At 41.6% G+C, this 26,282-nt stretch overlaps 1 protein-coding gene across 5 annotated transcripts in view; it reads right to left on the bottom strand.

Annotated features, from left to right (window-relative positions):
* DTNB (dystrobrevin beta) overlaps positions 1-26,282 on the bottom strand; it is a 157,332-nt gene that overhangs the window by 103,845 nt on the left and 27,205 nt on the right. For all 5 annotated transcript variants that reach the window (XM_028140292.2, XM_028140288.2, XM_028140291.2 and 2 more), the window contains exons 5-7: positions 22,708-22,793; positions 17,609-17,763; positions 5,410-5,515 (exon numbers count right to left, since the gene is read on the bottom strand). In XM_028140292.2, coding sequence (XP_027996093.2) covers positions 5,410-5,515; positions 17,609-17,763; positions 22,708-22,793 — 347 coding nt within the window. The remainder of the gene's footprint in view (positions 1-5,409; positions 5,516-17,608; positions 17,764-22,707; positions 22,794-26,282) is intronic.

Consider the following 26,282-nt stretch of genomic DNA (forward strand, 5'->3'; position numbering starts at 1 on the left):
GGGCATATATTATATGTCACTGTTACCTGCAAATGGTATTTTACACAGTACCTGGGACTGAAGACCTGTGAATGTTGGCTGAATGAAACACTACTACATACTTGGACACAAACGGTAACTGGTAAAAAGTAACGCTAGACATGTTAAAACAGCAGATTTAGCTAAGAGCTCTAAGTAGCAGCAAAGAATTAAAGTCCTCTAGACCCGTGGTCGGCAAACTGCGGCTCGCGAGCCACATGCGGCTCTTTGACCCCTTGAGTGTGGCTCTTCCACAAAATACCACGGCCTGGGCGAGTCTATTCTGAAGAAGTGGCATTAGAAGAAGTTTACGTTTAAAAAATGTGGCTCTCAAAAGAAATTCCAATCGTTGTCCTGTTGATATTTGGCTCTGTGGACTAATGAGTTTGCCGACCACGGCTCTAGACCACTGAAGGGTCAGTGATTGGAGGAAGGGAAGCTCAGTGATCTGCGGCTCTTCTCTCCACCTCACTGGGCTTCTCACCTTACGAAAACTGTCAGGTGGTGCTCAGGACTCAGGGATTACTGGATTCTCTTATGGCCTGAAAGTCCAGTTCACTGAGTGGGACGTGGACAATGCACAGCTGTGTGTTATCCTACCTAATAATAGACAAATATGCAAATTGACCGTGCCTTCACTATGCCCACGATTGGCCAGGAGGCACGGGGGGGCGGGACTTGGGGTGGCCGGGGTAGCCGATTGGGCCAGCGGGACGCTGAGCTCGCGTCGCCAGCGGCAGCTCGAGCTCAGCGTTTGCGCCATGGCTGTGCTGCGGCACAGAAGGGGCCTCTGGGGCAGCGAGCTCATGTCCCACCGCAGACCATCAAAAGCAGGGGAGCTGTCCGCTCAGGCACCAGGCCTTTCAGAAGCCTTCGCCGCGCCGGAGGCTTCTGAAAGGCCTGGTGCACCAGCGGACAGGCACCCAGCTCCCCTGCGATCGAAAGCAAAAGCGTGGGAGCTGGGTGCCTGTCCGCTCAGGCACCAGGCCTTTCAGAAGCCTTCGCAGCACCGGAGGCTTCTGAAAGGCCTGGTGCACCAGCAGACAAGCACCCAGCTCCCCCGTGATCGAAAGCGAAAGCGTGTAGGGGACCCTACACGTGCATGATTCAATCATGCACTGGGCCTCTAGTAGAAGGGGTAATTCTAGTCATACTTTTATTTATTTTTAATTAAATTTATTGGGTGACACTGGTTAATAGGATCATATAGGTAGGTGTCAAGTGTACATTTCTATGTTACAAGATCTCTATATTGATTGCACTATGAGCCACCACCCAAAGGCAAACCATCTTCTGCCACCATATAATAGGCCCCTCCCCCCCCCACACTATTTATACTTTTATTAGTAAACGTTGGTAGCATATTCGTTCCTTCTGGCAAATCAGTTCTGAATGGAAGAATTGAAAGTCCACAGGAAAGAGGGATACAGTATTCAAATCTTCATCTGAATGGCTCTTTCTAGCACTGTTTATACAAAGCCAATCTTGTCTCAATTTTAAGAATTTTTAGTTCTGCTTCCAAAAATATATATGTTAACACATTGCGGACCAGCAGTTTTATTGCTAGCTTTACCCAGTGGCCAGATAAGTTCCTATTGAACGAGTACAAAAACGTTTTACATAAATGTTAAAGGCACGCTTTAAAATTAAATAGCCATTGCATTTTGAAGTTATTTATTACATGTTCTTACAAGCTAATATCTTTTTAAAGAATTCTCGTGATTGGCCACAAGCCTTAGAACAGAAAACACGAGAATTCTAGTGATCCGTCCGCAATGTGTTAACTAGGGTATCAAGAGTCAAAAAATAAATAAATAAATGGAGCACTAAGTAGGGAAAACAATATAATAAGATCACTAAAGACCAGCCTAGCCGGTTTGTTCAGTGGATAAAGCGCTGGCCTGCAGACTGAAAGATCCCAGGTTCAATCCCGGTCAAGGGCACACGCCCTGGTTGTGAGCTCGGTCTGCAGCAGGGGGTGTGCAGGAGGCAATCAATGATTCTCTCTCATCATTGATGTTTCTTTCTCTTTCTCACTCTCCCTTCTCTGAAATCAATAGGTATTTTGTATTTTGTATATTTAAAATATAAAAATAAATATTTTTTTTCTAAAAAAAAGATCACTCAAGACCAAAAGAAAAGCAAAATACGAATGAGAGATACAAAGGACAAACTTCCTCTAAAAAATTCAAGCTTTGGTCATCAAATAATTTCTAAGGAATCATGAAAATGCTGAGTCTGTGTTCCAAATTAAAACTACACAACACAGCAGAGTTCTGCCAGACAACTCTCCCAAATCAATCTAGAGCTAACATCAGTGCAGGCAACACAAGTGAGCCAATGTTTATAATTCCATATACTTTGGGGTTAATATTAAAGGACATATGTACATAGTATTAAATTAGCAGATATGTTCTGATAATTTTGATTGAACATGTATGTCTATGTGATTTTTCCTCTCGTACTAAGCAGCCAGCCGCTGCTTAGTCAGTGGACTGGGTGACCAGGTGGAAAACGCTGAAAACCAGAATGAGGAAAGAACCAACGTGTGCTGGGTCAATTACAAGGAAGATTAGGTTTTGGTAAAGTATTCTTTTTTGGAAGAATGCATCATGTGATAGTTATCTTCTGATATACGACACACTTGAGTTAGTAAGCCAGCATAAAAAGTGCGATTTTTGCTTAAGCAAATAAATATCTGTCCTCATGAATAGAACTTCAATACAATTTGAGTAATAAATTTCATGAGAAGGAAAAGGCCCAACAACAACAAAAAAGACACTAAAAATAGCATAATTTAATTTATTTCTCACCATAAATATTAAGATATGTAGCTAAATGTTAGTGTGATAGGTAATGTTTTATTTTCTATGTATTCCAATAATTTCATAATATTTCTTGGTTTCTAAAAATATATCAATAACCACATAAGAATGTAATCAATAAATAATACGAAGTTGCAATAAAATGTTCATATGAATAATAATACATCAAGACAAATAAGATTTTTCTACTTGGTATAGCAGATACAAAATGATTTTATGAAAATGAACTGGCTATGAAACTACTAAAACACTTAAAGGCTCTAAAAGTAATGCCTCCAAAAGAACCAATAGTACTGTTATAATTTAATAGTATAAATCTCCATCCAAAAACCCTATTAAAAATGTGAGCTGTTTTGCCATGGTTCGAGTGTCGGCCCGTGCACCGAAGGATCACAGGTTGGATTCCTGGTCAAGGGCACGTAACTAGGTTGCAGGTTCAATCCCTGGCCCCAGTCGGGGCGCATGTGGGAGGCAACCAATCGATGTGTCTCTCTCACACTGGTATTTCTCTCTCTCTCCCTCCCTTTCACTCTCTAAAAAAATCAATGGAAAAAAGTGTCTTCAAGTGAGGATTAACAAACAAACAAACACACAAAAAAGAGCTATTTTACTCTAGTCAAGAGATTCTGGACCTTTAAAAAAATAATCCTGAATCTAAGGTACTTATAAACTAAAGCCACAGTTAAAGAAAAAAAAAAAAAGTGCCTGGCCTGTGTGACTCGGTGGTCGATTCCCAGTCAGGGCACATGCCTGGGCTGCAGGCTCGGTCCCCAGTGAGGGGTGTGGAGGAGGCAGCTGATCAATGATTCTCTCTCGTCATTGAAGTTTCTATTTCTCTCTCCCTCTCCCTTCCTCTCTGAAATCAATAAAAAAAATATATAGTTTTTTAAAGTATGGAGAGCAGAGAAGATAAAAAAGGACAGATGTGTGTTTCGTTCGTAGGAAGGGGAAAAAGAGGCCTCTGGTTTTTAGTGCCTTTCAGCTACCACTGTTCTCTGTGTGGAATGAGGAGGGACAGGAAGAAGCCTGAGAGGAGGTTACGTAGAAAAACCACAGCCTTCCCTTCAATAAACTCAAGCAACCTACACAAGGAGATAAACTGATAGCAGCAGCAGAAAAAACTGAGACGTTACTAAGAGATAAGTGCCATTTCAATACCAAATAATAAAAAAACATAAAGCACATATGTACATACAAAGATTTAAGCCAAATTACTAGAAAGGATACTGAGAATAACTCAAGGTGAACTAAAAATTAAAGGAAAAAGCGGAAGATGTGTGAAACCCAGTACTAAATTCTATCTTAGCTACTTTCCGTCAAACGATTAAAAAATAGTTTTAGTTTTAGTGGCTGATATTGAATATATCCAATTTTTGACCTATGATTTTTAAAAATTTAAGAAAAAAAGAAGCCATGGAGATTCGTGCACTCCGTGGGAGTGTGTGGGGGGGGTCCCCCAGCCCAGCCTGCGCCCTCTCCCAGTCTGGGAGCCCTTGGGGAATATCTGACTGACAGGGAGTGGGCCTAAGCCAGCAGTCAGACATCCTTCGCGCTGCCATGGAGGCTGGAGAAGATCCCGCCACTGCCACTGCGCTCACTAGCTGTGAGCCCTGTGGGAGCGCACTGACCACCAGGGGGCAGCTCCTGCGTTAAGTGTCTGCCCCCTGGTGGTCAGTGTGCGTCGTAGCGACTGGTTGTTCTGCCGTTTTGTTGATTTGCATATTACCCTTTTATTATATAGGATACTAGAGGCCCGGTGCACGAAATTCATACAAGGGAGGGGGGTCCACTCAGCCCAGCCTGCACCCTCTCCAATCCGGGGCCCCTCAGGGCCTAAACCAGCAGTAAGACATCCCTCTCACAATCCGGGACCGCTGGATCCTAACTGCTCACCTGCCTGCCTGCCTGCCTGATCGCCCCTAAGTGCCCCCTCTGCCAGCCTGATCATCCCTAACCACCTCTGCCTGCTGGCCTGATCGCCTCCCCCTAACCCGCTGGCCTGGTTGCCCCTAACTGCCCCCCTGCCAGCCTGGTCACCCCTTACTGTCTCCCCTGCCAGCCTGGTTGCCCCAACTGCCCCCTCTGCCAGCCTGATCGCCCCCAACTTCCCCCTCTGCTGGCTTGGTCACCCCTAACTGTCCCCACCCCGCCAGCCTGGACACCCCCAACTGCCCCCCCGCCAGCCTGGTTGCCCCCAACTGCTGACCTGGTCACCCCATACAGCCTGCTGTTCAGTCGTTTGGTCGTCCCTCACTAACCCCCCTGCCGGCCTGGTCGCCCCACGCAGCCTGTGTTCGGTAGTCCGTCTGGTCGTTTAGGTCGTGACGGCCCCTGGCTTTTTATATATTAGGATTACTACGTCTTGGTATCCTATCTAAGTAATAAGACCCCCACCACTTCTTTGAGAAACAGACATTCTTCTTTTGAAAGCTAAAATCACAAATTCAAATAATAGAGTACCAGCAAATGTCAATTACAATTTCAATCACAGTAGCTGAGGACATTACAAATACTCAGTTCGCATACTCCCTGTAGCAGAGGAACGAACGGGACAAGTTCTGCTTACCATTCTCGACATGGGCAAGCCTGTGCATGAGAGGCAGCCAGACAAGGCACTGGGGAGGAGGATCGGCCATCACTGTGTCTAAAAACGTGTTTAACATGATCTTTTTCTGTGGAGAGAAGAAAATCAGATATACTTTATGTTTTCCAAATACCTCTGAACTCCAAGGTTAAGTGAACTTGGGCCTTTCCCAACCAAGTTAATAAATTACATGTGGAATTTAACTGCAAAATAAAATATTTTACATTACTACAGACACTGCTACACACTACACTACACACTACACTACTCCTGTCTTCAAATGCATTTCCACATACATTATTTTGTCCGAGTCTTAAAACAACTGTACGAGTTAAACGGGTTAGGTATTGCTATCTTCGTTTCACAGGTGAGACAATGAAAGAACCAAACATTTAAATACAGGCAGTCCTCGGGTTACGTCGGACTCGACATACGTCGTTTCGTGGTTACGTCGCCATTTCCCACTTATTTATAAAAAAAAAAAAGTTCCGTCATTTCGACATATGTACATATGTGCTTTATGTTTTTTATTATTTATTTACCACAAGTAAAGGTCAGGTATTATCTTTCTTTTAAATGTTTTTTTACTGCTTCACTTCATTACTGCTGTGTATGTGCTCCATGTGAATGACGTAGGTGCTTATGTATGAGGGTTCCGACTTACGGCGAAAATCACGTTACGTCGCACCGCAGGAATGGATCTCCGACGTAACCCCAGGGCCTACTGTACCTTGTAAAGGCCCTGCCCAAATCGGACACGGAGCAGGACTAGAACTCAGATATCCTGCCCATTGGTACTAATCCCAGTACGCAGGGTGGAAGTACCTATCCCGCACCCGACTATAAAGCATCAGTGGGAACAGGAACTGTGGCTGAGGGGCTGGCGACCGCGGTTCCAGCATTCATAACAGAGCCAGGCACACAGCAAGCATTTAATAAGTAATTGTTGAGTGAATACCAACATGAGGGGCGAACACCCGCGCACATCATTTAACAACCTTCTCATTTGCATAAGAGAGAACTGAAGCTCTGAGTAGTGATGTGACCAAACCACAGAAATGGATAGAAGAAGGATGACATCAGAACCTAATATTCAAATGCCCATCACAGGACTCCCTCCATTATCCCATCTCCTTGGCTGGATTGCATTTTTTTTTTAAATATATACTTTATTGATTTTTTACAGAGAAGAAGGGAGAGAGGTAGAGAGTCAGAAACATTGATGTGAGAGAAACATCGATCAGCTGCCTCCTGCACAGATGTGCCTGCAACCAAGGTACATGCCCTTGACCGGAATTGAACCTGGGCCCCTTCAGTCCGCAGGCCGATGCTCTATCCACTGAGCCAAACCGGTTTCGGCCATGGATTGCATTTTTTGGTCCTATCTTTGTTTCTCTCTTTTAAACAAATATATTGTAAGCTTCCCCTGTGTGGGAGACAATGATAAAATTATGTCCCATGTGGACATAGAAAATTAGAAGACAGACTAGAAAAAATAGTCAGGTGATGTAGATAAAACAAGTTCTCAACAGTATTTCTAATTAATGAAACTCCTCTTTATTTTCTCTAACCTACAAAACACCTTCCCCAGCTCTAAAACGGAAGGGAAAGGAGGCAAGGGCAGTGCCATACGACTGGTGTAGAAGTTCTGTCACTGTAACCTGGACACCGAGGCGTCCACTTCAAACTTTGTTCCAAAAGAAGAGCAGAGACAAGAGGGCAAACACAGGAGAAGGAGAGGCGCACAGCCCAGGAAACAGGCCGTTTCCAGGCCCTGGCCCCACAATTCAAAGCCTGGGGGGCTGGGGAGACACTGAGTATTAGGGGTGAAGCCGAAAGGCACCCAAATGTCAGCTTTCTCTCCCAAGTAACTGCGTCCTCAGTGCCACCACTTTACTTGAAGTGAAAAACAGGATAGAAAAAACGAGGTGCTTCCCTATAAAACTTTAAAACAGTTTATTTCAGAAAGGAAGGTAGGAAGATAAAAGTGGTTAGAGCTGACAAATACGTTGCCAGGTGACTACAAAATAACTTAGACTTTGGCCACTAATACATTCAGCACAGAGTGCGGGCAGTTCGTCAGGAAGACGGGCCTCCGGATTTCCATCTGACCCACCACGATACCTCCCCCAACAATGGTCCCATCACGCAAACATGTGTGACCACACACACTGAAGTCTGTGTATCTGTTTGGCAACTATGAGAATCTTGATTCCATTATGGGTAAATTAGAAGTCATTCTTATTGAAAACAATCTTTAAAAGAAGAAACTGATATACAGGGAAGAGAGAGAGAAAAAAAAAGGTAAAGTAGATGGCAGAGCAAGAAAGAAGCTTTTGCAATAAAAACCTGAGAAATATGAAGGGGAGTCTCAGGCCAGGTCAGAGCCCGCAGGCCAGCACTGCCTGGGGAGGGAAAGGTTCTGAGATCCAAGCAAGAGGGTGAGAACAGTCTGAGGACATCAGCCGAAGACCCTCTCTGTAGAGCTGTGCACTGATGGTGAGGTTTGAGAAACAGCCTCTAACATAAGCCAAAGATTTCCAAAGCGTTTTCCATCTCAGGCATCCAAGTCACTGATTTCCGAGGCCTCAGTGGACTCTGGGAGAATGAGTGAACAATGTTAAAGACAAAACCAGAAAGTCACTGACCTTCTGAATGGAAGTCCAGACGTGGAAAGCGCCTCTGATTATATATAGGCAAATAACTGCTACAAACCAAGATGAAATTAAGAATGCCTACTTCAAATTACTGACAAGGAAGATGCTAGGAAGTTTTTTAGCTCGTAAGAGTTGGTAAGCAAATTAAGCTATCATATCGTTTATTAAAAATATGTTTAATATTTCTACATCTTCTATTTGTTAAAAATTACGTATTTACAAACCCACTTATAATCCTAATGCTACTTTCTCTGAAACAGTTTTGGTTTGCCTATCATGGAGTTTAATTTTTTTTCCATCGTCAAGATAAAAAGGACCAATTAGTTTTGCTATCTCAGAAGACCCTCATGATATGCTCAGGATCAGTTTCCCAAAGTTGTCCTGAGGGAGGTCCCACTGTCACCTGAAGTCCTCTGCGAGTGAGAGGAAGGAAACCAGGCTGGGTCCCCAGGCTCTGTCTCCCATTAACCATGTGATGTGGGGGAAATCACTAACACTCTGGTTTTAGTTTCCCTCTCTCAAGGACAGTGGTTCTCGGAGTACGGCGAGAGGCTCTCCCGGCAGGTCCTGGAAACATTTTTAGGAAGTCCACGACGCCAAACTATTTTCATAATAATGCAGACATTATTACCTTTTTTAAACTCATGAGTGTACAGTGGGTGTTCCAGAGGCAACGTGCATAGCCACAATTATCTGAAAAAGCTATTACAATACTCCTCCCCAGGCCCGGCCTGCATGGCTCAGCAGTTGAGTGTCAACCTATGAACCAGGAGGTCATGGTTTGATTCCCGGTCAGGGCACAAGCCCAGGTTGCGGGCTCAATCCCCAGTGTGGGGCATGCAGGAGGCAGCCGATCGATGATTCTCTCTCATCATTGATGTTTCTCTCTCTCTCTCCCTTCCTCTCTGAAATTAAAAAAAAAAAAAGTATTTTAAAAAAATATTCCTCCCAACTACATATCTGTGTGAGGCCAGATTTTCTTTCTATACTTTAACCAAAACATCATATCACAACAGACTGAATGGGTAAGCAGATATGAGATACCAGCTGTCTTCAACTGAGCAAATCTGAGATTTGCAAAAATATAAAACAACGACATTCTCATTAAATTTTATGGTTTTACAATCTACAGCTATTTTTCATTAAAATACATTACTTACATAATAGGTTTATCATGGTTGTTTTCAAAGACTTAAGAATAATTTTAAATTTATAATATGAAAATGCTAATATTTATAAACCACATAAATAAAAGCTCATTGGGGTCCTCAATACTTTTTATTGTAATGAGGTCCTGAGATCAAAAAGTTTGAGAACTTTTGGGACAGAATTCCAGCTCAAAAAATCTGAGTTACTAAATAACTGTGTGAAAGAGAGGCCGGCTCATTTTTCTCCCTTTTTGTTTTATTTCCTCTTGAGTTGAACACATTCATTGCATTTCTCATTTTTTGTTTTAAAACATTTTATTTTGAAATAACTTTAGATTTATGAGTTGCAAAGACAGTACAGAGGGTTCTGGAATGCCCTTCTCTCAGCTTCCCCTACTGGTTTGTGTGTTTTTTTAATCTTTATTGAAAGATTAAAAATGTCCCACCATTGCCCCCCTCCATCCTGTTTCTGCCCCACCCCATGCCTTCACCACCCTCCTGTGTCCACAGGTAAGATCTCTGGTTAATCTCTTCCTGCCCCTCTCCCCTCTTCGATTTGCTGGTCTGTTCCATGCTTCCATGCCTCTAATTCTGTTTTATTCACCAGTTTATTTTGTTCATTAGATTTCTTGTTTGTTTATCCTGATTTTTACATTCAATTGTTGATAGCTATGTATTTGTTGCCATTTTATTGTTCATACTAGAGGCCCGGTGCACGAAATTCGTGCACTCATGTTTGTGGGGGGGGGGGGGAGTCCCTCAGCTCAGCCTGCACCCTCTCGCAGTCCAGGAGCCCTCGGGGGATATCCGACTGTCGCCTTAGGCCTTAGCACTGCTGCAGAGGTGGAGAGGCTCCTGCCACTGCCACTGAGCTCGCCAGCAGTGAGCCCGGCTTCTGGCTGAGCGGCACTCCCCCTGTGGGAGCACACTGACCACCAGAGGGCAACTCCTGCGTTGAGCATCTGCCCCCTGGTGGTCAGTGCGCATCATAGCGACCAGTCATTCTGCCATTCGGTCGATTTGCATATTAGCCTTTTATTATATAGGATTTTTTTCCTCCTTTTCCTCCTTCTTCAAAAATCTAAGATCCTTGAAAGTCTCACTAAATCCCTTGAAGCTCTCATGCAGATCCTCGAGTAACATTATAACCATGGTTTTGAACTGTGTATCCAGTAGTTTGCTTGATTCCATTTCTTTCATTTGTGATGTTTCTTTTTCTCCACATTTTGACTGCTTCCCTGTGTTTGTTTCTATGAATTGGGTAAAACTACTATGTCTCCTGGAATTGGAAGAGTGATCTTGGTAGTAGGCGTCCTGTAGGGCCTAGTGGCTCAACCGCCTGTACATTCTCTCCTTATTTTTTACAGCACAATAACATTTATGACAAAAACTATAACAAATTGTAAATTATGGAAATTCCTCCCCACAATTCTCATTTTTCTGTATTCCCCTCCAAGTGTATAAATGTTTCTATGTAATTATGTGCATAGTGTAGTAAAAATATATAAGCTGTTTTTTCACTTAACATTTTATTAAATATTTTATTGCTTTCCTACAAGGTCTTTATTTCTAATCATTTTAACAGCTGCCTGATCCACTGAGCAAAAACACCATGATTTGTTTATATCTTCCTCAACGAAACACTGAGGCTGTTTCTCTCTTTGTACGCATTCTCATATTTGTTCTTAGAAAGGAGTTGTTCTGTTTGTCGCCTACATCACCACCCTCTGTCACTCTGAACCTCAATATTGACAATTTCTTACCCTAAATGCCATTCTCACTTCCCTCCCTACAACCTTGGCTAAATCTTTCCTGTTTTAAAATGAGAGTGGAATCATCTCTTAAAAATGAGAAATCCAGTATTACACGAGGAAACAAGTAAAATAATTTAGCATTAGATCATTATAGTTGCAATTTCCAATCTCATCATTTCCATTAAAAATTCCTGCCTGCCTGGTGTGGTTGCACGTCGACCTATGAACCAGGAGGTCATGGTTTGATTCCTGGTCAGGGCACATGCCCGGATTGCGGGCTTGATCCCCAGTGTGAGGTGTGCAGGAGGCAGCCAATAGATTATTCTCTATGATCATTGATATTTCTATCTCTCTCTCCCTCTCCTTTCCTCTCTGAAATCAATAAAAAATATTTTAAAAACGTAATTCCTCAATAAATCACAAATTGGAAAAAACAACAACTCTATTTCCTTATGGGCAACAGGTAAATATTTCTTATCCATTGCCCTCTTACTTGGTAATCAGTTAAAGTATGACATCTAGTTCAAACTTGAAAACACTTTAAAAGACTTTTAGATTAAAATGTTTTCATCTAACTTTTGTGTAGAGTTATAGAAACATTTTACCTGACAAGGACAAGCATGCTGGTTATAAAAAAACTCGTTATAGGACTAGTGCTATGGGTGAGCCTTTCTATTATTATTAGACAATGAATTTGCCCATATCCACAGATTTATTTTGGACTTTGAAAATTAGAGTACTTTGCAATGACACAATAATGTAATGTTGCTGCACTTTTTATCAGAGCTATTTTATTTATTATAGCTAAAAGGATATTTGGAAAAACTTCATTTTCCTCTCTGCAAAGATTGTTTCATTTGAGAAAATCATGGAATAATATCAGGGAAAACAAGGTTGTAAGTACATCCACGAGCTTTAAGCTTCCTCTGAGAATTCAAGCCAAAGACCTTTTCTCATACCTATCTGATTTAAAATCCTTACTCGATCAATCCCACAAATACCCAGTAAGCACTGATCGTTTCCCAGACACTGTTGTCCTGGGGATGTAAAGTTGGAGACCAAGGTGCATCCCTCCAGGGCAAGAGTGAGCTAGATGTAACATGCCACGGGCTGCAGGAGAGGAGCAGCTAATCCCACATGAAAGACCCAGAGCATCAAAGCGGGGATTTGAAATACGAGGCCTTTGTTGGAGAAGAGGGGTCAGGGTGATTGGCATTTCAGTGACAGCTAATAGCATAAACAAAGACAAGAACTGTGTTAAAGATTCACTCAAAATGCACGTTACTCAACACAAGAGATAAGCAAATGAAAAAAGATAACATTTTCACCTATCAGATGGGCAAAAATTCCTACGTGTAAGAACACGCGCTCTTGGCAAGGCTGTGGAGAAACAGATGCCCCTTTGCATTGCTGGTGGGAGGGTCAAGTGGTGCGGCTCCTGGGGCCTCAGCAACGTCTAAAAGAACCCAGGGCACAGCGACGGAGTGGTCTGAGGAGCAGCGTGGGATGAAGGTGAAAGCGAGGCTGGGGTTAAGAGTGATAAGCACCATGGTGCCATGATAAGAACCTCACCCAGCCTGGCCGGTGTGGCTCAGAGGTTGAGCATCGATCTATGAGCCAGGAGGTCACGTTTGATTCCTGGTCAGAGCACATGCCTGGGTTGTGGGCTAGATCCCCAATAGGGGGCGTACAGGAGGCAGCCAATAAATGATTCTCTCTCGTCATTGATGTTTCAACCTCTCTCTCCCTCTCCTTTCCTTTCTGAAATCAATGGAAAAAAATTTTTTTTTAAAAAAACCTCATCAAGCCCTAACTGGTTTGGCTCAGTGGATAGAGCGTCGGCCTGCGGACTGAAGGGTCCCGGGTTCGGTTCCGGTCAGGGGCATGTAGCTTGGTTGTGGGCACATAGGGAGTGTGCAGGAGGCAGCTGAATTGATGTTTCTCTCTCATCGATGTTTCTAACTATCCCTCTCCCTCTCCCTTCCACTCTGTGAAAAATCAATAAAATATATATATTTTTAAAAAACCCTCATCAAGTAGGAAATAGGACTTAGTCATGTGTGTTTTTTAAGCAAAATCAGGACATCAACTGAACTGTATTTTAAAACGATGACTCAAATTTGCTTATGATTAAAAGAAATAATAAAACAAGCTGTATCTGAGGAGGCATCGTCCTCTTCTTTAAACTGCCATTCGGCCATTAAGTAGATTAGACCAGGGTCCTCAGGTTTTTTGGTGAAGAATTGTTCTGCTTTGCCTGAGACTGGTGAACCATACAGCTCTAGGGCAGGAGGGGCCTGGGAGTGAATAGCATACTATGCTTATCACCCAGCTTCAACAATTCTCAGCAGAGGACTAATTTGTTTCATTTATGCCTTCTCTCTCCCTGCAACCTGGATTATCTTGAAGCAAATTCCAGACATATTCCCTCTTGAATTAAATTTACTCCAATGTTTTATTATATGGACAACTCGGATGTGTCTGAGGCTTAGACCATTCTTATAAGAGTCTTTTTGTGGACATACCTTTTTATTTCAGGTGGGAAAAAACCTAGGAGTAGAATTACTAGGTTAAGAAAAGGTGTCTGTTTAGGCTTAAAACAAACCACCAGGGCTTCTCCACGGGGCTTGAAAGAGAGTTCCAGCTGCTCCAAACCTTTGCCATGATTTGGTGTCAGTCACCGAATTTTAGCTATCCCAGCAGATGCGTTCTGTTGAATTAACTTATAAATTTTGTTGTTGTTGTTGTGCTTTTAAAACTATTAAACTACATGAAAATGTACCCCTTACTTGGGTTAGTTTGTGAAAAGCAGGCAAGTTGTTTTTATAAAAAGTATCTGATGGTATATGAGCTAACTCGCATTAAACAAACAAACAAAAATAACCGCCTGTAGGGAAACAAACCGTATGGGAAAAACCCATTTTCAAAAAGAAACCCCAAACGCACTGAATTTAACTCCTGCTGCATGAAACTCTGTCCCAAGTCTCGTTTTGCTGTTGTTGTTATATTCATAGACCAAACACAATTCAACTTTCCTGTGGATGAAGATAAGCCTCTTTGAATTTTCCAAACCTGCCATGTATAAAACCAGACTGAGTTTTTTTACAGGAATCTGAAGCAGGTGAAAAGCAACGATTAGGTTGTGAGTTCAAAGGCCTGACAATCATGGCATAGGTAATTTGCAGAATCCTAGATAGCATTCTTAGAATTAACAATTATAATTTTTAAAATATTCTTCAACATTTTAAACCATTATTCCAATACTAGAGGCCCAGTGCACGAAATTCGTGCACTCGGGAGGGGGGGTGTCTCCCAGCCCGGCCTGTGCCCTCTCGCAGTCTGGGACCCCTTGGCGGACATCCCTCTGGCAGCCTGGGGCTCTTGAAGTCCAGGACCCCTCGCTCCTTACCACCCGCCTGCAGCGGAGGCGGGAGAGCGTCCTGCCACCGCCATTGCACTCACCAGCTATGAGCCCGGCTTCTGGCTGAGCGGCGTTCCCCCTGTGGGAGTGCACTGACCACCAGGGGCAGCTCCTGCATTGAGCGTCTGCCCCCTGGTGGTCAGTGCGTGTCATAGCAACCAGTTGTTCTGCCGTTCGGTCGATTTGCATATTAGGGTTTTATTATATAGTATTAGCTTCTCATTACAGTACTCACATTATAAGTAAATCCAAGATTACTTTAGATAGTACCCCACTTAACTGTCAACCATTGGTCAAACGTTGCTCTTCAATGGTGGTACTTTGGATAAAGTCTCCTTCCCATTACTTTGCTTAATAGGAACATTCCACACCCTGATCGGTTTTTAGCCTGGCCTCCAGGAAGCACCTGTGTGAAGAGCTACATGGACATCAGATACAAGAGTACCTTCCCCCCAGGATTGTGGTGTCTTCTTCATCGTCACCTCAGTTACAGTTCTGGAGGGTGTTTTAATGCCTGCAGGACACTTAACGCCAGGGTATGTTTGGACAGCCTCGTGTTATTTGAAAATGCATATCCAGGGGGGAAATGCAAACTGTGCTTTATTAGAATAAATTGAAGCACAGAGATATTCTTAACACATAAAGCTGATATTGCTATTTATACTGAGAGAAAAAAATGACGTATAGAGGCTAACTTCCACAAACACAATTAGCCGAGTGTGCACCAACTGGGAAGACGACCTCCTCAGAAGCTACTAAAAATAACTCTTCTATGTTACGGGTGCAACTTCAGTGCTGAAGCTGAGAATCTCTAAACAAACCATAAAAGACTGTTTGAAAGATGAATTCAGAAGTTTCAATGTAAAAAGGGGTGTATGGCTGTTTGTTTTTGGTTCTTCTGTGAATCTAAGTATCACAGGTCAGGAGGGTGTGTTTCTTTTATATTTTGACCTTTTGTTTAAATCATTTCAAACTTACAGAAAGGTAACCAAGGACTATTTTAAAAATTATATTTGTCATCAAACTAGATTCCTCAAATGTTAACACTGCAGTACAGACACGGTCGACCCTGATATATTTATTTATTGTATTTTTAAAAATTTTTTAAATATGTTTTTTGTTGTTGTTAGTATCACAGATATCTCCCACTTTTACCCTCTCCACCCCTCCTCTCAGCCACACTGTATTTCTTAAAAACCAGGGTAGCCTCTTAATTCAAATATCAAAATCAGGGAATTACCATTCATTGACAGAATACTATTATCTCGTCTACAAGCTTTCTTCAGATTTTTCCAACTGTCCCACTAATGTCCTTTATCAGAAAGAAAATCCTGGCTCATCGGCTGCGTTCAGCTTTCATGTCTCTTTGGACCCTGTAGTCGGGACAGTTCCTGTCGTTTCTTATCTTTCGTGACCCTGACATTTTTAAAGCTACAGGCCAGTCATGTTTCAGAAATCCCTGCCACTGGGAGATGAGACTCGGGTGTGCTTCCCTGGCAGGAGGACCACGGGATACTGGGAACTTCTCAGTGAATCTTACCCGGAGGCAGCGACAGCAGCCTGTCCCTCCCCTGGTGACAGGGATTTCGTCACTTGGTTAAAGTCGCATCTGACAGGTTTCTCTGAGGAGAGCGGCTACAGCGTTCGGACAGGTTCAAGCCTCGGACTAAAGAGAGGGCACAGTCCTCTCGTGGCAAAGCCATGTGCAAGTCCCAGCTTGGAGGGCAAAGCCTTCCCAGCACAATTATAGCCAAAAGCTATAGTTGTAAGCTTGACCTTATGGCCCAAACCTGTGGACCCAGGTGGCTAAGTGAGGTAGGCTGCGGGAGGTGCAGCAAGTGCTGCCAAAACAAAGCTTGATAGAGTTCAGGTGCACGTAATTGAGTAAATTCAAAATCCATGAGAACATGGTAAACATCTAGACCACACCCTTGCTTTGCCTCGTGGAATCTGGCTATAAAATAAAGACTCGGCTTGCAGGCTGTGGCACTGTCTCTCCATCCGAGAGCAGCGTCCACCTAGCCCCAGCTTTATTCTCTTGTCTGTCTTCTTTAATCCTTCCCCGCCCTCCCTCAGGTTCACCCCTGGCTGTGCTGAGCGCGGCACATTTCTCCACTGTAGAGTCGTTATGTTTCCTTTGTAATTAATAAATATTTTATGGGGAGACACTTTCAAACTATGTCACTAGCCTTTTTCCATTAATTTTTCACCCATTGGTTTTAACATGGATTTTTTTTCCGAATTCCCTGCTTTCCAGAACTTTCCAAGTGTAGCCTGAAGTTCCTTTTATCTCATTGCTACCTGGGGGGAAAAAAAATGGATGCAATAGCCAGCATCCGCTCTGCTCTGAGTCCTTTGAGGCCTAGTTAATGTCTTAGGAACACGCTCCTATCACCTCTAGGGAGAACCACAAAGGGACCCCCACAAATAAAGAGGAAACCAAATCTATCTTTCTTGCCTATGAAAATGGCAGTGTACCCCGAGGGACCGTGGGCGGCAGCTGAGAGCGGGGCAGCTCTGCTTGTCCTCGGTGTTCAGGAAACAACGACCCAGCACCGAGCAGAGCTGTACATCCAGGCTCCTGCGCTTCCGGCTTAAAGAACTCGTTACGGAGAGTGGTGTATGTCCAGTAGCAATAATATGAGCACTTCATCCTTCATCATGAATGTTTTCTTCAAACTTTCAGTAACTTAACCCTTTGCACTCGCTTGCTTTTTTCTCGATTCCTTTATTCTACTCGGGATTTAATTTTTTAAATACCCCAGATTTTACAAAGCGCGGCAGTAGAATAAGAAACTGGAGTTTCTTTTCATACAAACTTACTTATTTGGATTTTTTTATATTTCAAATTATTGATACATTCAAAGAGTATAAAAAGAGCTGCTACCGATGCTAACCGTGTCGAGTCACACTCGACATCCGAGTGCAAAAGGTTAAAACATGTCAAATGTTATTTCTTCAGAAAAGACTCTTCTCTCTCTCTCTCTCTCTCTCTCTCTCTCAAAAGAAAAAAAAAAAAGAGTTCTCAGGTGAATTTTTTATCCCCCCCTTTCACCCTCCCAAACTCCCCACCCCGGACATAAACCTCTGTTTCTTGCCCTGCCCAGAACCTGTATCCTTATGCTGAAGCAACCTGGGGAATCCTGGGAAAACGGGGAGGGGCGAGTGCCCCTCAGTCCGGCTCTGTGCCCCGGCCCTTACCTGCTGTGGGAAACAGGTGCGGACGGAGTGCTCGGTGTAGCCGAACGACGGCCCTTCAAAGACAGCGGTTGGGAGCTTCAGCACCTCCTTCAGAAACTGGTCAAACTTGCTAAATACCATTAAGCCATTGGAATCTGACATCTGGGAGAAAACATCTATGAGAACAAAACCAAACAAAGTCAAACTACCAAGAAACATCCACCTTTGATAAATGGCTCTATGTCATTTGCGTCATTAGAAAGATCATGAAGTATCATTAGAAAGTACATGAAGTTGGCACGATTTTTAGTCAACGTGGATTCTCATTTTTTATTAACATGGCGTGGGCACTTGGTTGATGAGGCCCACCTACTTCACATTCATCCCAAACCTCAAACCCAATAACCACTCAGGCATGTCCACCTACCTACTCCTTTTCAGTGTACAGAACTAGATGATATATAATTTCTATTTTTTTATTAAATTCATGCCAGCATATCTTTATCTCTTAACATTTATACATGTATTTATATAAGACATATGCATGTTTGAGTGTATGACTATATTAGCATATTGGTGATGAGGTGTGAAATAAATTGTATTATATTTGTATGTTCATATACTAATGATGCAATGTATTCCCATGACAGAATAAATTGGAAGGAAGCACACAGCATGTTGAAAATATTCCATCTAGTGAGTTCCAAAGTAGAATAAAAAGAACTCAGATAGCCTGACTGGCATGGCTCAGTGGTTGAGCATCAACCTATGAACCAGGAGGTCACGGTTCGATTCCCGGTCAGGGACACATGCCCGGGGTTGCAGGCTCAATCCCCAAAGGGGGGCATGTAAGAGGCAGCCAATCAATGATTCTCTCCCATCACTGATGCTTCTATCTCTCCCTCTCCCTTCCTCTCTGAAATCAATAAAAAATATTTTTTAACACATTAAGCACCCAGTCTGTTTTGTTTTCCGGACGGAAAGTACAGTGTCAGTCACCGGTGACTGACAGGGCGCCGAATGTGTTAAAAATGTTTCAAATTAAAGGCACAAATATTGGTTAAGTCATTTCAAAGGCTATCTTGACATTAAAACAAGAAAACAAACAAAAGAATCAAAGAAAAAAGGGGAGTGGGCAAAATTATAGGAAAAAATATAAAAGAAAAGGTAAAAGCAGAAAGATCAAAATAAAGGGAAAGAAAAGCAGAAACACTAAGGCATATCCCATAAACTAGAAAACCTAATTTAAAGGAACATTAACAGAGGTAACAGCAGAGAGCACCTTCAGTGGCAGGAAGATGGAGAAACGAAGAACAACAAAGTCAAGGTTGCCCAGTAAGCAGGTGGAAGAAAGTGAACAATCGAATATGATTGGATGTTACAACGCAGTGTGACATCTCACGTTCCTGTTACTCAGCCACTTCAACTAGACAGAACACAGCTGGGAACCAGAAAGCCGGGGGGAAGGATTCTCCAAACAGCCCAAACTGCCAGTCACACTACAAAAGCTCAAGTGCTTCTCTCATGAGTACGAGTACTCAGGACGTCCTTACTTTAAGAAGAATGCTGGGAAGCTTGGTTACATTTCCTTTGTCCGTAGTATATCCAAAGTAAATCAGAAGCAAAGAGAGATTTGTAGAGACTGGTACACTGACAATACCATCACATCTACCAGTGATAAAGGACAACCGACATCACCGTGGCCACCAACAAGCACAACAACAAACACTCAAGAAATGGAAAAACACACACACACACACAACAGTCTGAAAACATGAGGTGGGACAAATAACCCAAGCCTCACGATTAGCCCTATATGCACCCGAGAATGACATTCCTCAGAGATGAAAAGTGTTTAAATTATGATCAGAGAGCTCTGTTTAATATGAGAGGGCCAGACCACATTTAAAGTGATTTCTGCCCTGTTTTAAAAAGTGGAGGCAAGCTTCAATACCTGAATATTTTATTTATGTTACTCATCTCATTCCCTAGCTAAGATATTATGGTACAATAAGAATAATGGAACAGTGACAGATGGTAAAGCAACTATAGTTTTGAACATGAAGGAGATAATCAAGCCATATTTTAAATCTATCTGAATAATATAAACTTGGTAATGAGTGACCTAGCATGGCTAGTAACTAACTCAGCAACCCATATACACTGTGCAATGGCCTGGCATTCTGAGCACACTTGACATGTCACGTTTGCCTGGGCGTGCATACTTTAGTGCTGCTTGAATACAGGTCAGTGTGCGCCTCCAAGAAGTGCAAAAGCCACATTAAAAAAAAAAACAAAACAACAACAAAAAAACACTAAAAAAGACAAAAGAAAAACAACCAAAAACCTGCTATCACTTAGGTATCTTCCAAATTTCACATACTACTAAGATTTCTACCTTTTCACTAAAAGTTCCAACAGAGAATTTCAGTAATTTTAGTACTCAATCAACAATTTGTACTTAGCAAAATCTTAGCACTTACTATGTGCCAGGTATCAGCTCTATTTAGATGTAGCAGATGTAATCATAGAAAATAATTCCAGAGACATCTAAAATGTGCATTTTTATATATAATCAATTTTCTATTATCAACCAGTTTATTCAGTACTAATTAAATGGTGATTTATATTCATTTTTTAGCCATTTTAAAGTATTTTATTTTTTTCAATTACAGCTGACATGTAATATTATTTTATATTAGTTTCAGGTGTATAGCATAGTGATTAGACATTTATATAATTTGCAAAGTGATCCCCCAATAAGTCTGGTCCCTACCAGGCACCATACATAGGTATTGCAATATGACTGACTACAATAATGTTCCCTATGCTGTACATTATATCCCCACGACTATTTTGTAACTACCATTTGTACTTCTCACTCCCTTCACCTTTTCACCCATACCCGCACCCCCATGTTGATGTATGTTCTTTACCTGGAATCATCATCATTAAAAAACAAAATCCCAACTTTCTTTTTCTTTCTGTTTGAATGAAGAATAATTTCATCCATATTATACTATCTTACTCAGAAAAACATCATGCTAGAATTAAAAAATTATTAAGAGCCCCGCCAGAATGGCTTAGTGGTTGAGCACTGACCTATGAACTGGGAGGTCACAGTTTGATTCCCAGGTTGTGGGCTCCACCCTCAGTAGGGGGCATGCAGGAGGTGGCCAATCAATGATTCTCTCTCTCCCTCTCCCTTCCTCTCTGAAATCAATACAAATATATTTTTTTAAAAAGGAATTAAGAAATTTCAGTCCAAAAGAGTAATATTACCACGTTAAAAAAAAAACCTCAAAAGAGCACTTAAATAAAACGATACTTTTCACTACCAAAAATTGGTTTAACATGGCAACTGTTTCTGAAATGAAGACAAACCGAGTAACAGTTTGACCAAAAACATCTAAGATCTTTAGAATATCAAAATCTTTATCTAGTGAGCCATCTAGTTTCCCAACTTCCAGTGTCATGGTAACATGTAATAAAGAGCACATGTTTGTGGGGGAGGGGGATGGAGGGATTGAGCAAAAAATTGAGAAAAAGAGAGAATTCATGAACATGAACAATAATGTGCTGATTGTGGGGGGAGGTGGAAGAGGGCATAAAGGCGACAAATGGTGATGGAAAAAAATTAAATTAAATTAATTAATTAAAAATAAATTAAAATGAATAGAATAGAATATTACCCCTGACCACGGAAGTATAGATTTCACTTTTGTGAAAGATAATCTAAGCACTGAGTTCTAATGCACCTAATGAAGTAATCTTGCCCAAAAGCTTGTACTTGAATCTGAAGTTTCTATATCTTTCAATTAAAACAAAAAAATGCAGGGCACAGAGGAACATCATGGGGACCCAATCATCAAAATCCAGTCTATGAGAAATGCTACAAGACAAATGACCCATTTTCTTCAACAAATCGATTCACAGGGTATCTCAACATTTCATTAAACACACAGCTTCTATCTTAACTCCCTGAAATCTGAGATCCTTTCTCTATGGGTACCTGTATGATGGCGCTTTGATCACTGTACAGGACCAGAATACAGGAGTATAACCAAGCAGCTTAGAGCAGGGCTCTGAAGGAGACAGCCTACTCTGGAATCCCAGCTTCGCCCCTCAGTTAACTCTTCTATAAAATGGAGAAAATACCACCTGCTGCTCAAAGAAATTTTAAGGATTCGGTGAGAAAATACATGTAAAGCATCTGGCACAATGCTTGGCATATCTTAGGCAGTTAGTAACTACCTAGAGTGAATGAATGAAAATCTTAAGAAGAAAAAGTAAATAATTTTCCTTTTTACCTCCTCAGACTTCATCTAACCACCTTTCTATAGTATCTAGTGAACATTAAAATGACAAAATGGCCAATAGTAAGGGGGAAAAAATAGGAAAGATAATTGGAGAAACATGCTGCCCATTTCTAAATAACTGAGCGTGACTCCAAGGTGCTCAGGAACAGTTTACGCAGCAAATACAACCTGATGAAGAAGGGAATTATTAAGAAAAGGGCTGCCCGGCCAGTGTGACTCAGTGACTGAGCGTTGACTATGAATCAGGAGATCATGGTTCGATTCCCAATCAGGGAACATGCCCAGGTTGCGGGCTCCATCCCCAGTAGGGGGTGTGCAGGAGGTAGCTGATCAATGATTCTCTCTCATCACTGATATTTCTATTTCTCTCTTCCTCTCTCTTCCTCTCTGAAATCAATAAAAAAATTTTTAAAAAAGAAAGGGCTGACCTTGACCAAACCTGGTAAAAACAATCAAATTTATTTTCTAATTAAAAGTAATCATCTTCAAACACAGTAATTTTTAATAATATGGAAAACACTTTTTAACGAATTTTTAAAATGTCAACATTACTGCTCTGAATCTCGATTCTCTTGCTTTCAACTAAAAAACAAATAGTACACACATTAATTCAACCAACTTTTCTATCTGAACATTAGGTGGCATAATTTACTACATACTTTGAGTCAGGTGAGTAATGTAGTAAAAAAAATAAAAATGTTCAATATAGAATCATCCAAAATTCTGAAAAATATTCATTTAAAACTGCTTAAAAGTTCTAATTTGAAAATAAAATATTTCAAATAATATGAAAATACTTACATCTCAATTTGTCCAGCATTTTTCCACCACACATAGTTGCTAACATAGCTTTAACTGAAAATACCGTCATTTTGCCTCGGCCCTCACTGAAAAAGAAATTATAGTAGAAATAATTGTTATCTGGAACCACAACAGCAATCAAATGTATCACTAAACATCGGGAAACCAGTAAATTGATCCTTACCCTTTTCTGCCATATTACTTTGGATAGGTAGAAACCTTGGATTTTTTTTTTTCCTTTGCAGAATTAAGGCTTCATTTTTGCTAAGTGAATAATGCTAGAAATGAACCCAAATTATTTAGGAACTAGAGGCCCAATGCACAAAATTCATACAAGGGCCTTGGCCCCGGCCCCCGCCCGCCACCGCGGTGGTTGGGTCCTCCGCTGCGGCCCCCCGCTCGCTGCAGTTTTGTCTGGAAGGAAGGACGTCCGGAAGGACGTCCAGTCTAATTAGCATATTACACTTTTATTATTATAGATGAGTTTTATAAACATTCTGTAAGGCAATTTCTACTGGCTGTGTAGGCAGAAGCCAACCGGATGAACCAGAATTAAATTTCTCACCAACTTAGCCCGTTAAATTCACAGCTGCAATGTTTTCAAGTCTTCAAAACCGAGGCACCACTTGTTTTAGACACTAAGTCAGAAATGTGTCCGTCCATCAGGGCATTATAACAACAGTTTACTGTTGTGTCATAAACCAACGGGGTGCACACCACGATAAAGATCTTAGAGTACATTCACCTTTGTTTATTTTTACTGTAACAACCTTCATATTCTCATGTGTTTATTCTAAGGAGCTCAATCATACCTGTCTCAGGTCTTCCCATATCACAACTGTGAGGAAAGTGAAGGAGAAGGGTCAATAATAATTCTTTTTAGGAATTGGAGAGATGGAATGGAGAGTAACATGGATGAACTACCCCAAGTAATGCTGCACAGCACCTGCACATCAGCAAGGCCCCTGGCCCAACAAGCGCCGGGCTCCATCCCATCACCCACGCCCTGGCTCACAGCAGGTGAAAACCCCACCAGCCAGTTTTTAAAGTCATCATACGTAAGTAAACAAGGGCTATTGTGCTAGTTTTACACAGCTTGTGCTCACCAAGTGTCATAGCAACTTAGTAAAATAAACACCTCTGTAATGATGAGAACGATGTTATCTTAGTTTTATAAAGCAAGTGTCATCCTATTTATATTTACTAATGGCGCTATTACATTTACTATTTATATTAACTATATATATTATCCTATTTATATTTACTACGTGTCTCCCATTTTCCAAACCTTCTTTGTATACAGTAAGATCATACCTGAAAAAAAAAGGCAAATTATCTATAAGCTAGAAGGTTCTCAGCAAAAGCATAGCCATGAAATACCAATGTTAGTCTGGTTTTTAACTATTACATCTCATTAAGTTTATTCATAACAAAAAAGAGAAATCCCTACAACTAGTTAAAATTAGGATGGGGTATTTTAAATATACAATTTATATCCCTGATGAACATAGATGCTAAAATCCACAACAAAATTCTAGCAAACAGGATCCAGCATTACATTAGAAAGATCATACACCATGACCAAGTGGGATTTATTCCAGGGATGCAAGGCTGCTTACACTATCCAATAAATCAATAAACGTGATGAATCACATAAACAAACTGAGAGACAAAAATCACATAATCATATCAATTGATTCAGAAAAGGCATTTGACAAAGTCCAACACCCTTTTCTGATAAAAACGCTCAGCAAAGTGGGAATAGAGGGATCATACCTCAACATAATGAAGCCTTATATGACAAACCTACAGCCAACATCATACTCAATGGGCAAAAACTAAAACCATTCCCCTAAGAACAGGAACAAGACAGGGATGCCCGCTTTCACCACTCCTGTTTGACATAGTAACTGAAAGTGGTAGCCACAGCGATCAGACAAGAAGAAGTAATAAAAGGCATCCAAATTGGAAAAGAAGAAGTAAAATTGTCATTATTCGCAGATGACATGATACTGTACATAGAAAACCCCAAAGACTCCATCAAAAAATTATTTACAAATACAGATGCTGTGTTCCTGTCTCAGTACCTGGCGTATGGCACCTGGAAATAATAAGGAATATTCCTATGTCAAAAAGCACTGCATTGTATGAGCAACACCAGTGGCTCTGAAGAGCATCAATCATGTTAAAATGCATGGATTTCTAAGACTGACAGAGGACTTTGACAGTGGACATTTCCTTTTGGTCACCAACCCTCCAAATGCTGAGTCTACATTGAAGCAGACCCTACCTTATGCGACAAGTACTCTTCCCACTAACAAAATACTGAAAAAGGAAAAAACTCAGATATCTGTTTTCCCATCTTTCTTCAAAACTCAGACATGGGCTCATGACACAATCTCCACCAATAAGACGCACCGCTCAGGACTCCAAATAGAAAACTGTGATCTTTTATTGGAATTCCGGACAGTCCCCCGGGAGGGAGGGCAGCTGCTGGCGCGTGCCCCTGGGGTGAGGCCGCAGAGACAGGGACAGCCCAGCATCAGTGGTGTTTGGAGCACAAGCAACAGTATCTGTGCCCCGACTTATGGCAGAAGTGCTTTGTGAGACCCTTTTGGTGTGACTTTGAGCTTTCTTCTTGGCAGTATGATCTTCAAGCCTACACTTCCCCAACACGCTCAGAGGGTCTTTACTAAGACCCCCATCCTTTTAATAAATTAGCCAGAGAGGGTTTCTACTGCTTACGACGAAGCACGCGGAGGGATGCAGCCTCTTTCCTGAAGGAAAGTGGTCCAGAGAGATGAAGCAACAAGAGAAAACATTCCTGAAGGGAGAGGAGGCATGCCTGGCGGCCGGCAGAGTGAGAATGAAGGAGTGCTCACACACAGAGTCAAGCCTTGCTACACAGATAATGACCTTTTTTAAGGTAAATGTGCTCAAAACATTTTTTGCAGACACAGATTTCATGATGCAAGAACATCCAGGAAATTCCACAGGGGAAAGTAAAAATTAACCTGAGAAGAGATCTCCATAAAAATCAGGATACTGGTTACATCTGGGAGAAGAAAGAGGAGCTTCTGGGGAGATGCAGCATTCTTTCTTGGCCACTGTGGTACTAATATTTGATTTATAACAATTCACTTTAAACTACACTCATTTTCTGTACTTTTCTGTAGTTGTTTTCTATTTCTCAATAACAGCTGTTTTAAAAAATGAATCCTGGGAAAATAAAGGTTACTATTACTGGACAAAGTTAATCGTTTAAAGGAAAAATAATGAAGGGGAAACCTGTAGGTTAAAGGACACGCAAGAGGCCCTGGTCGGGTGGTTCAGTTGGTTAGAGTGTTGTCCTGATATACCAAGGTGTGGGTTCAATTCCACATCAGGACACATACAAGAATCAACCAATGAATGCATAAATAAGTGGAACAACAAATCTCTCTCTCTCTCTCTCTGTGTGTGTGTGTTTGTGTGTGTGTGTGTATCTTTCTCCCCTTTTCATGCTGAATGCTAAAAACAAAACAATATTTTTTTAACAGCAAAAATAAATCAGTACAATCAACCAAAGGACTTGT

Source organism: Eptesicus fuscus, chromosome 16 (assembly GCF_027574615.1).
Source record: "Eptesicus fuscus isolate TK198812 chromosome 16, DD_ASM_mEF_20220401, whole genome shotgun sequence".
NCBI classification, from domain to species: Eukaryota; Metazoa; Chordata; class Mammalia; order Chiroptera; family Vespertilionidae; genus Eptesicus; species Eptesicus fuscus.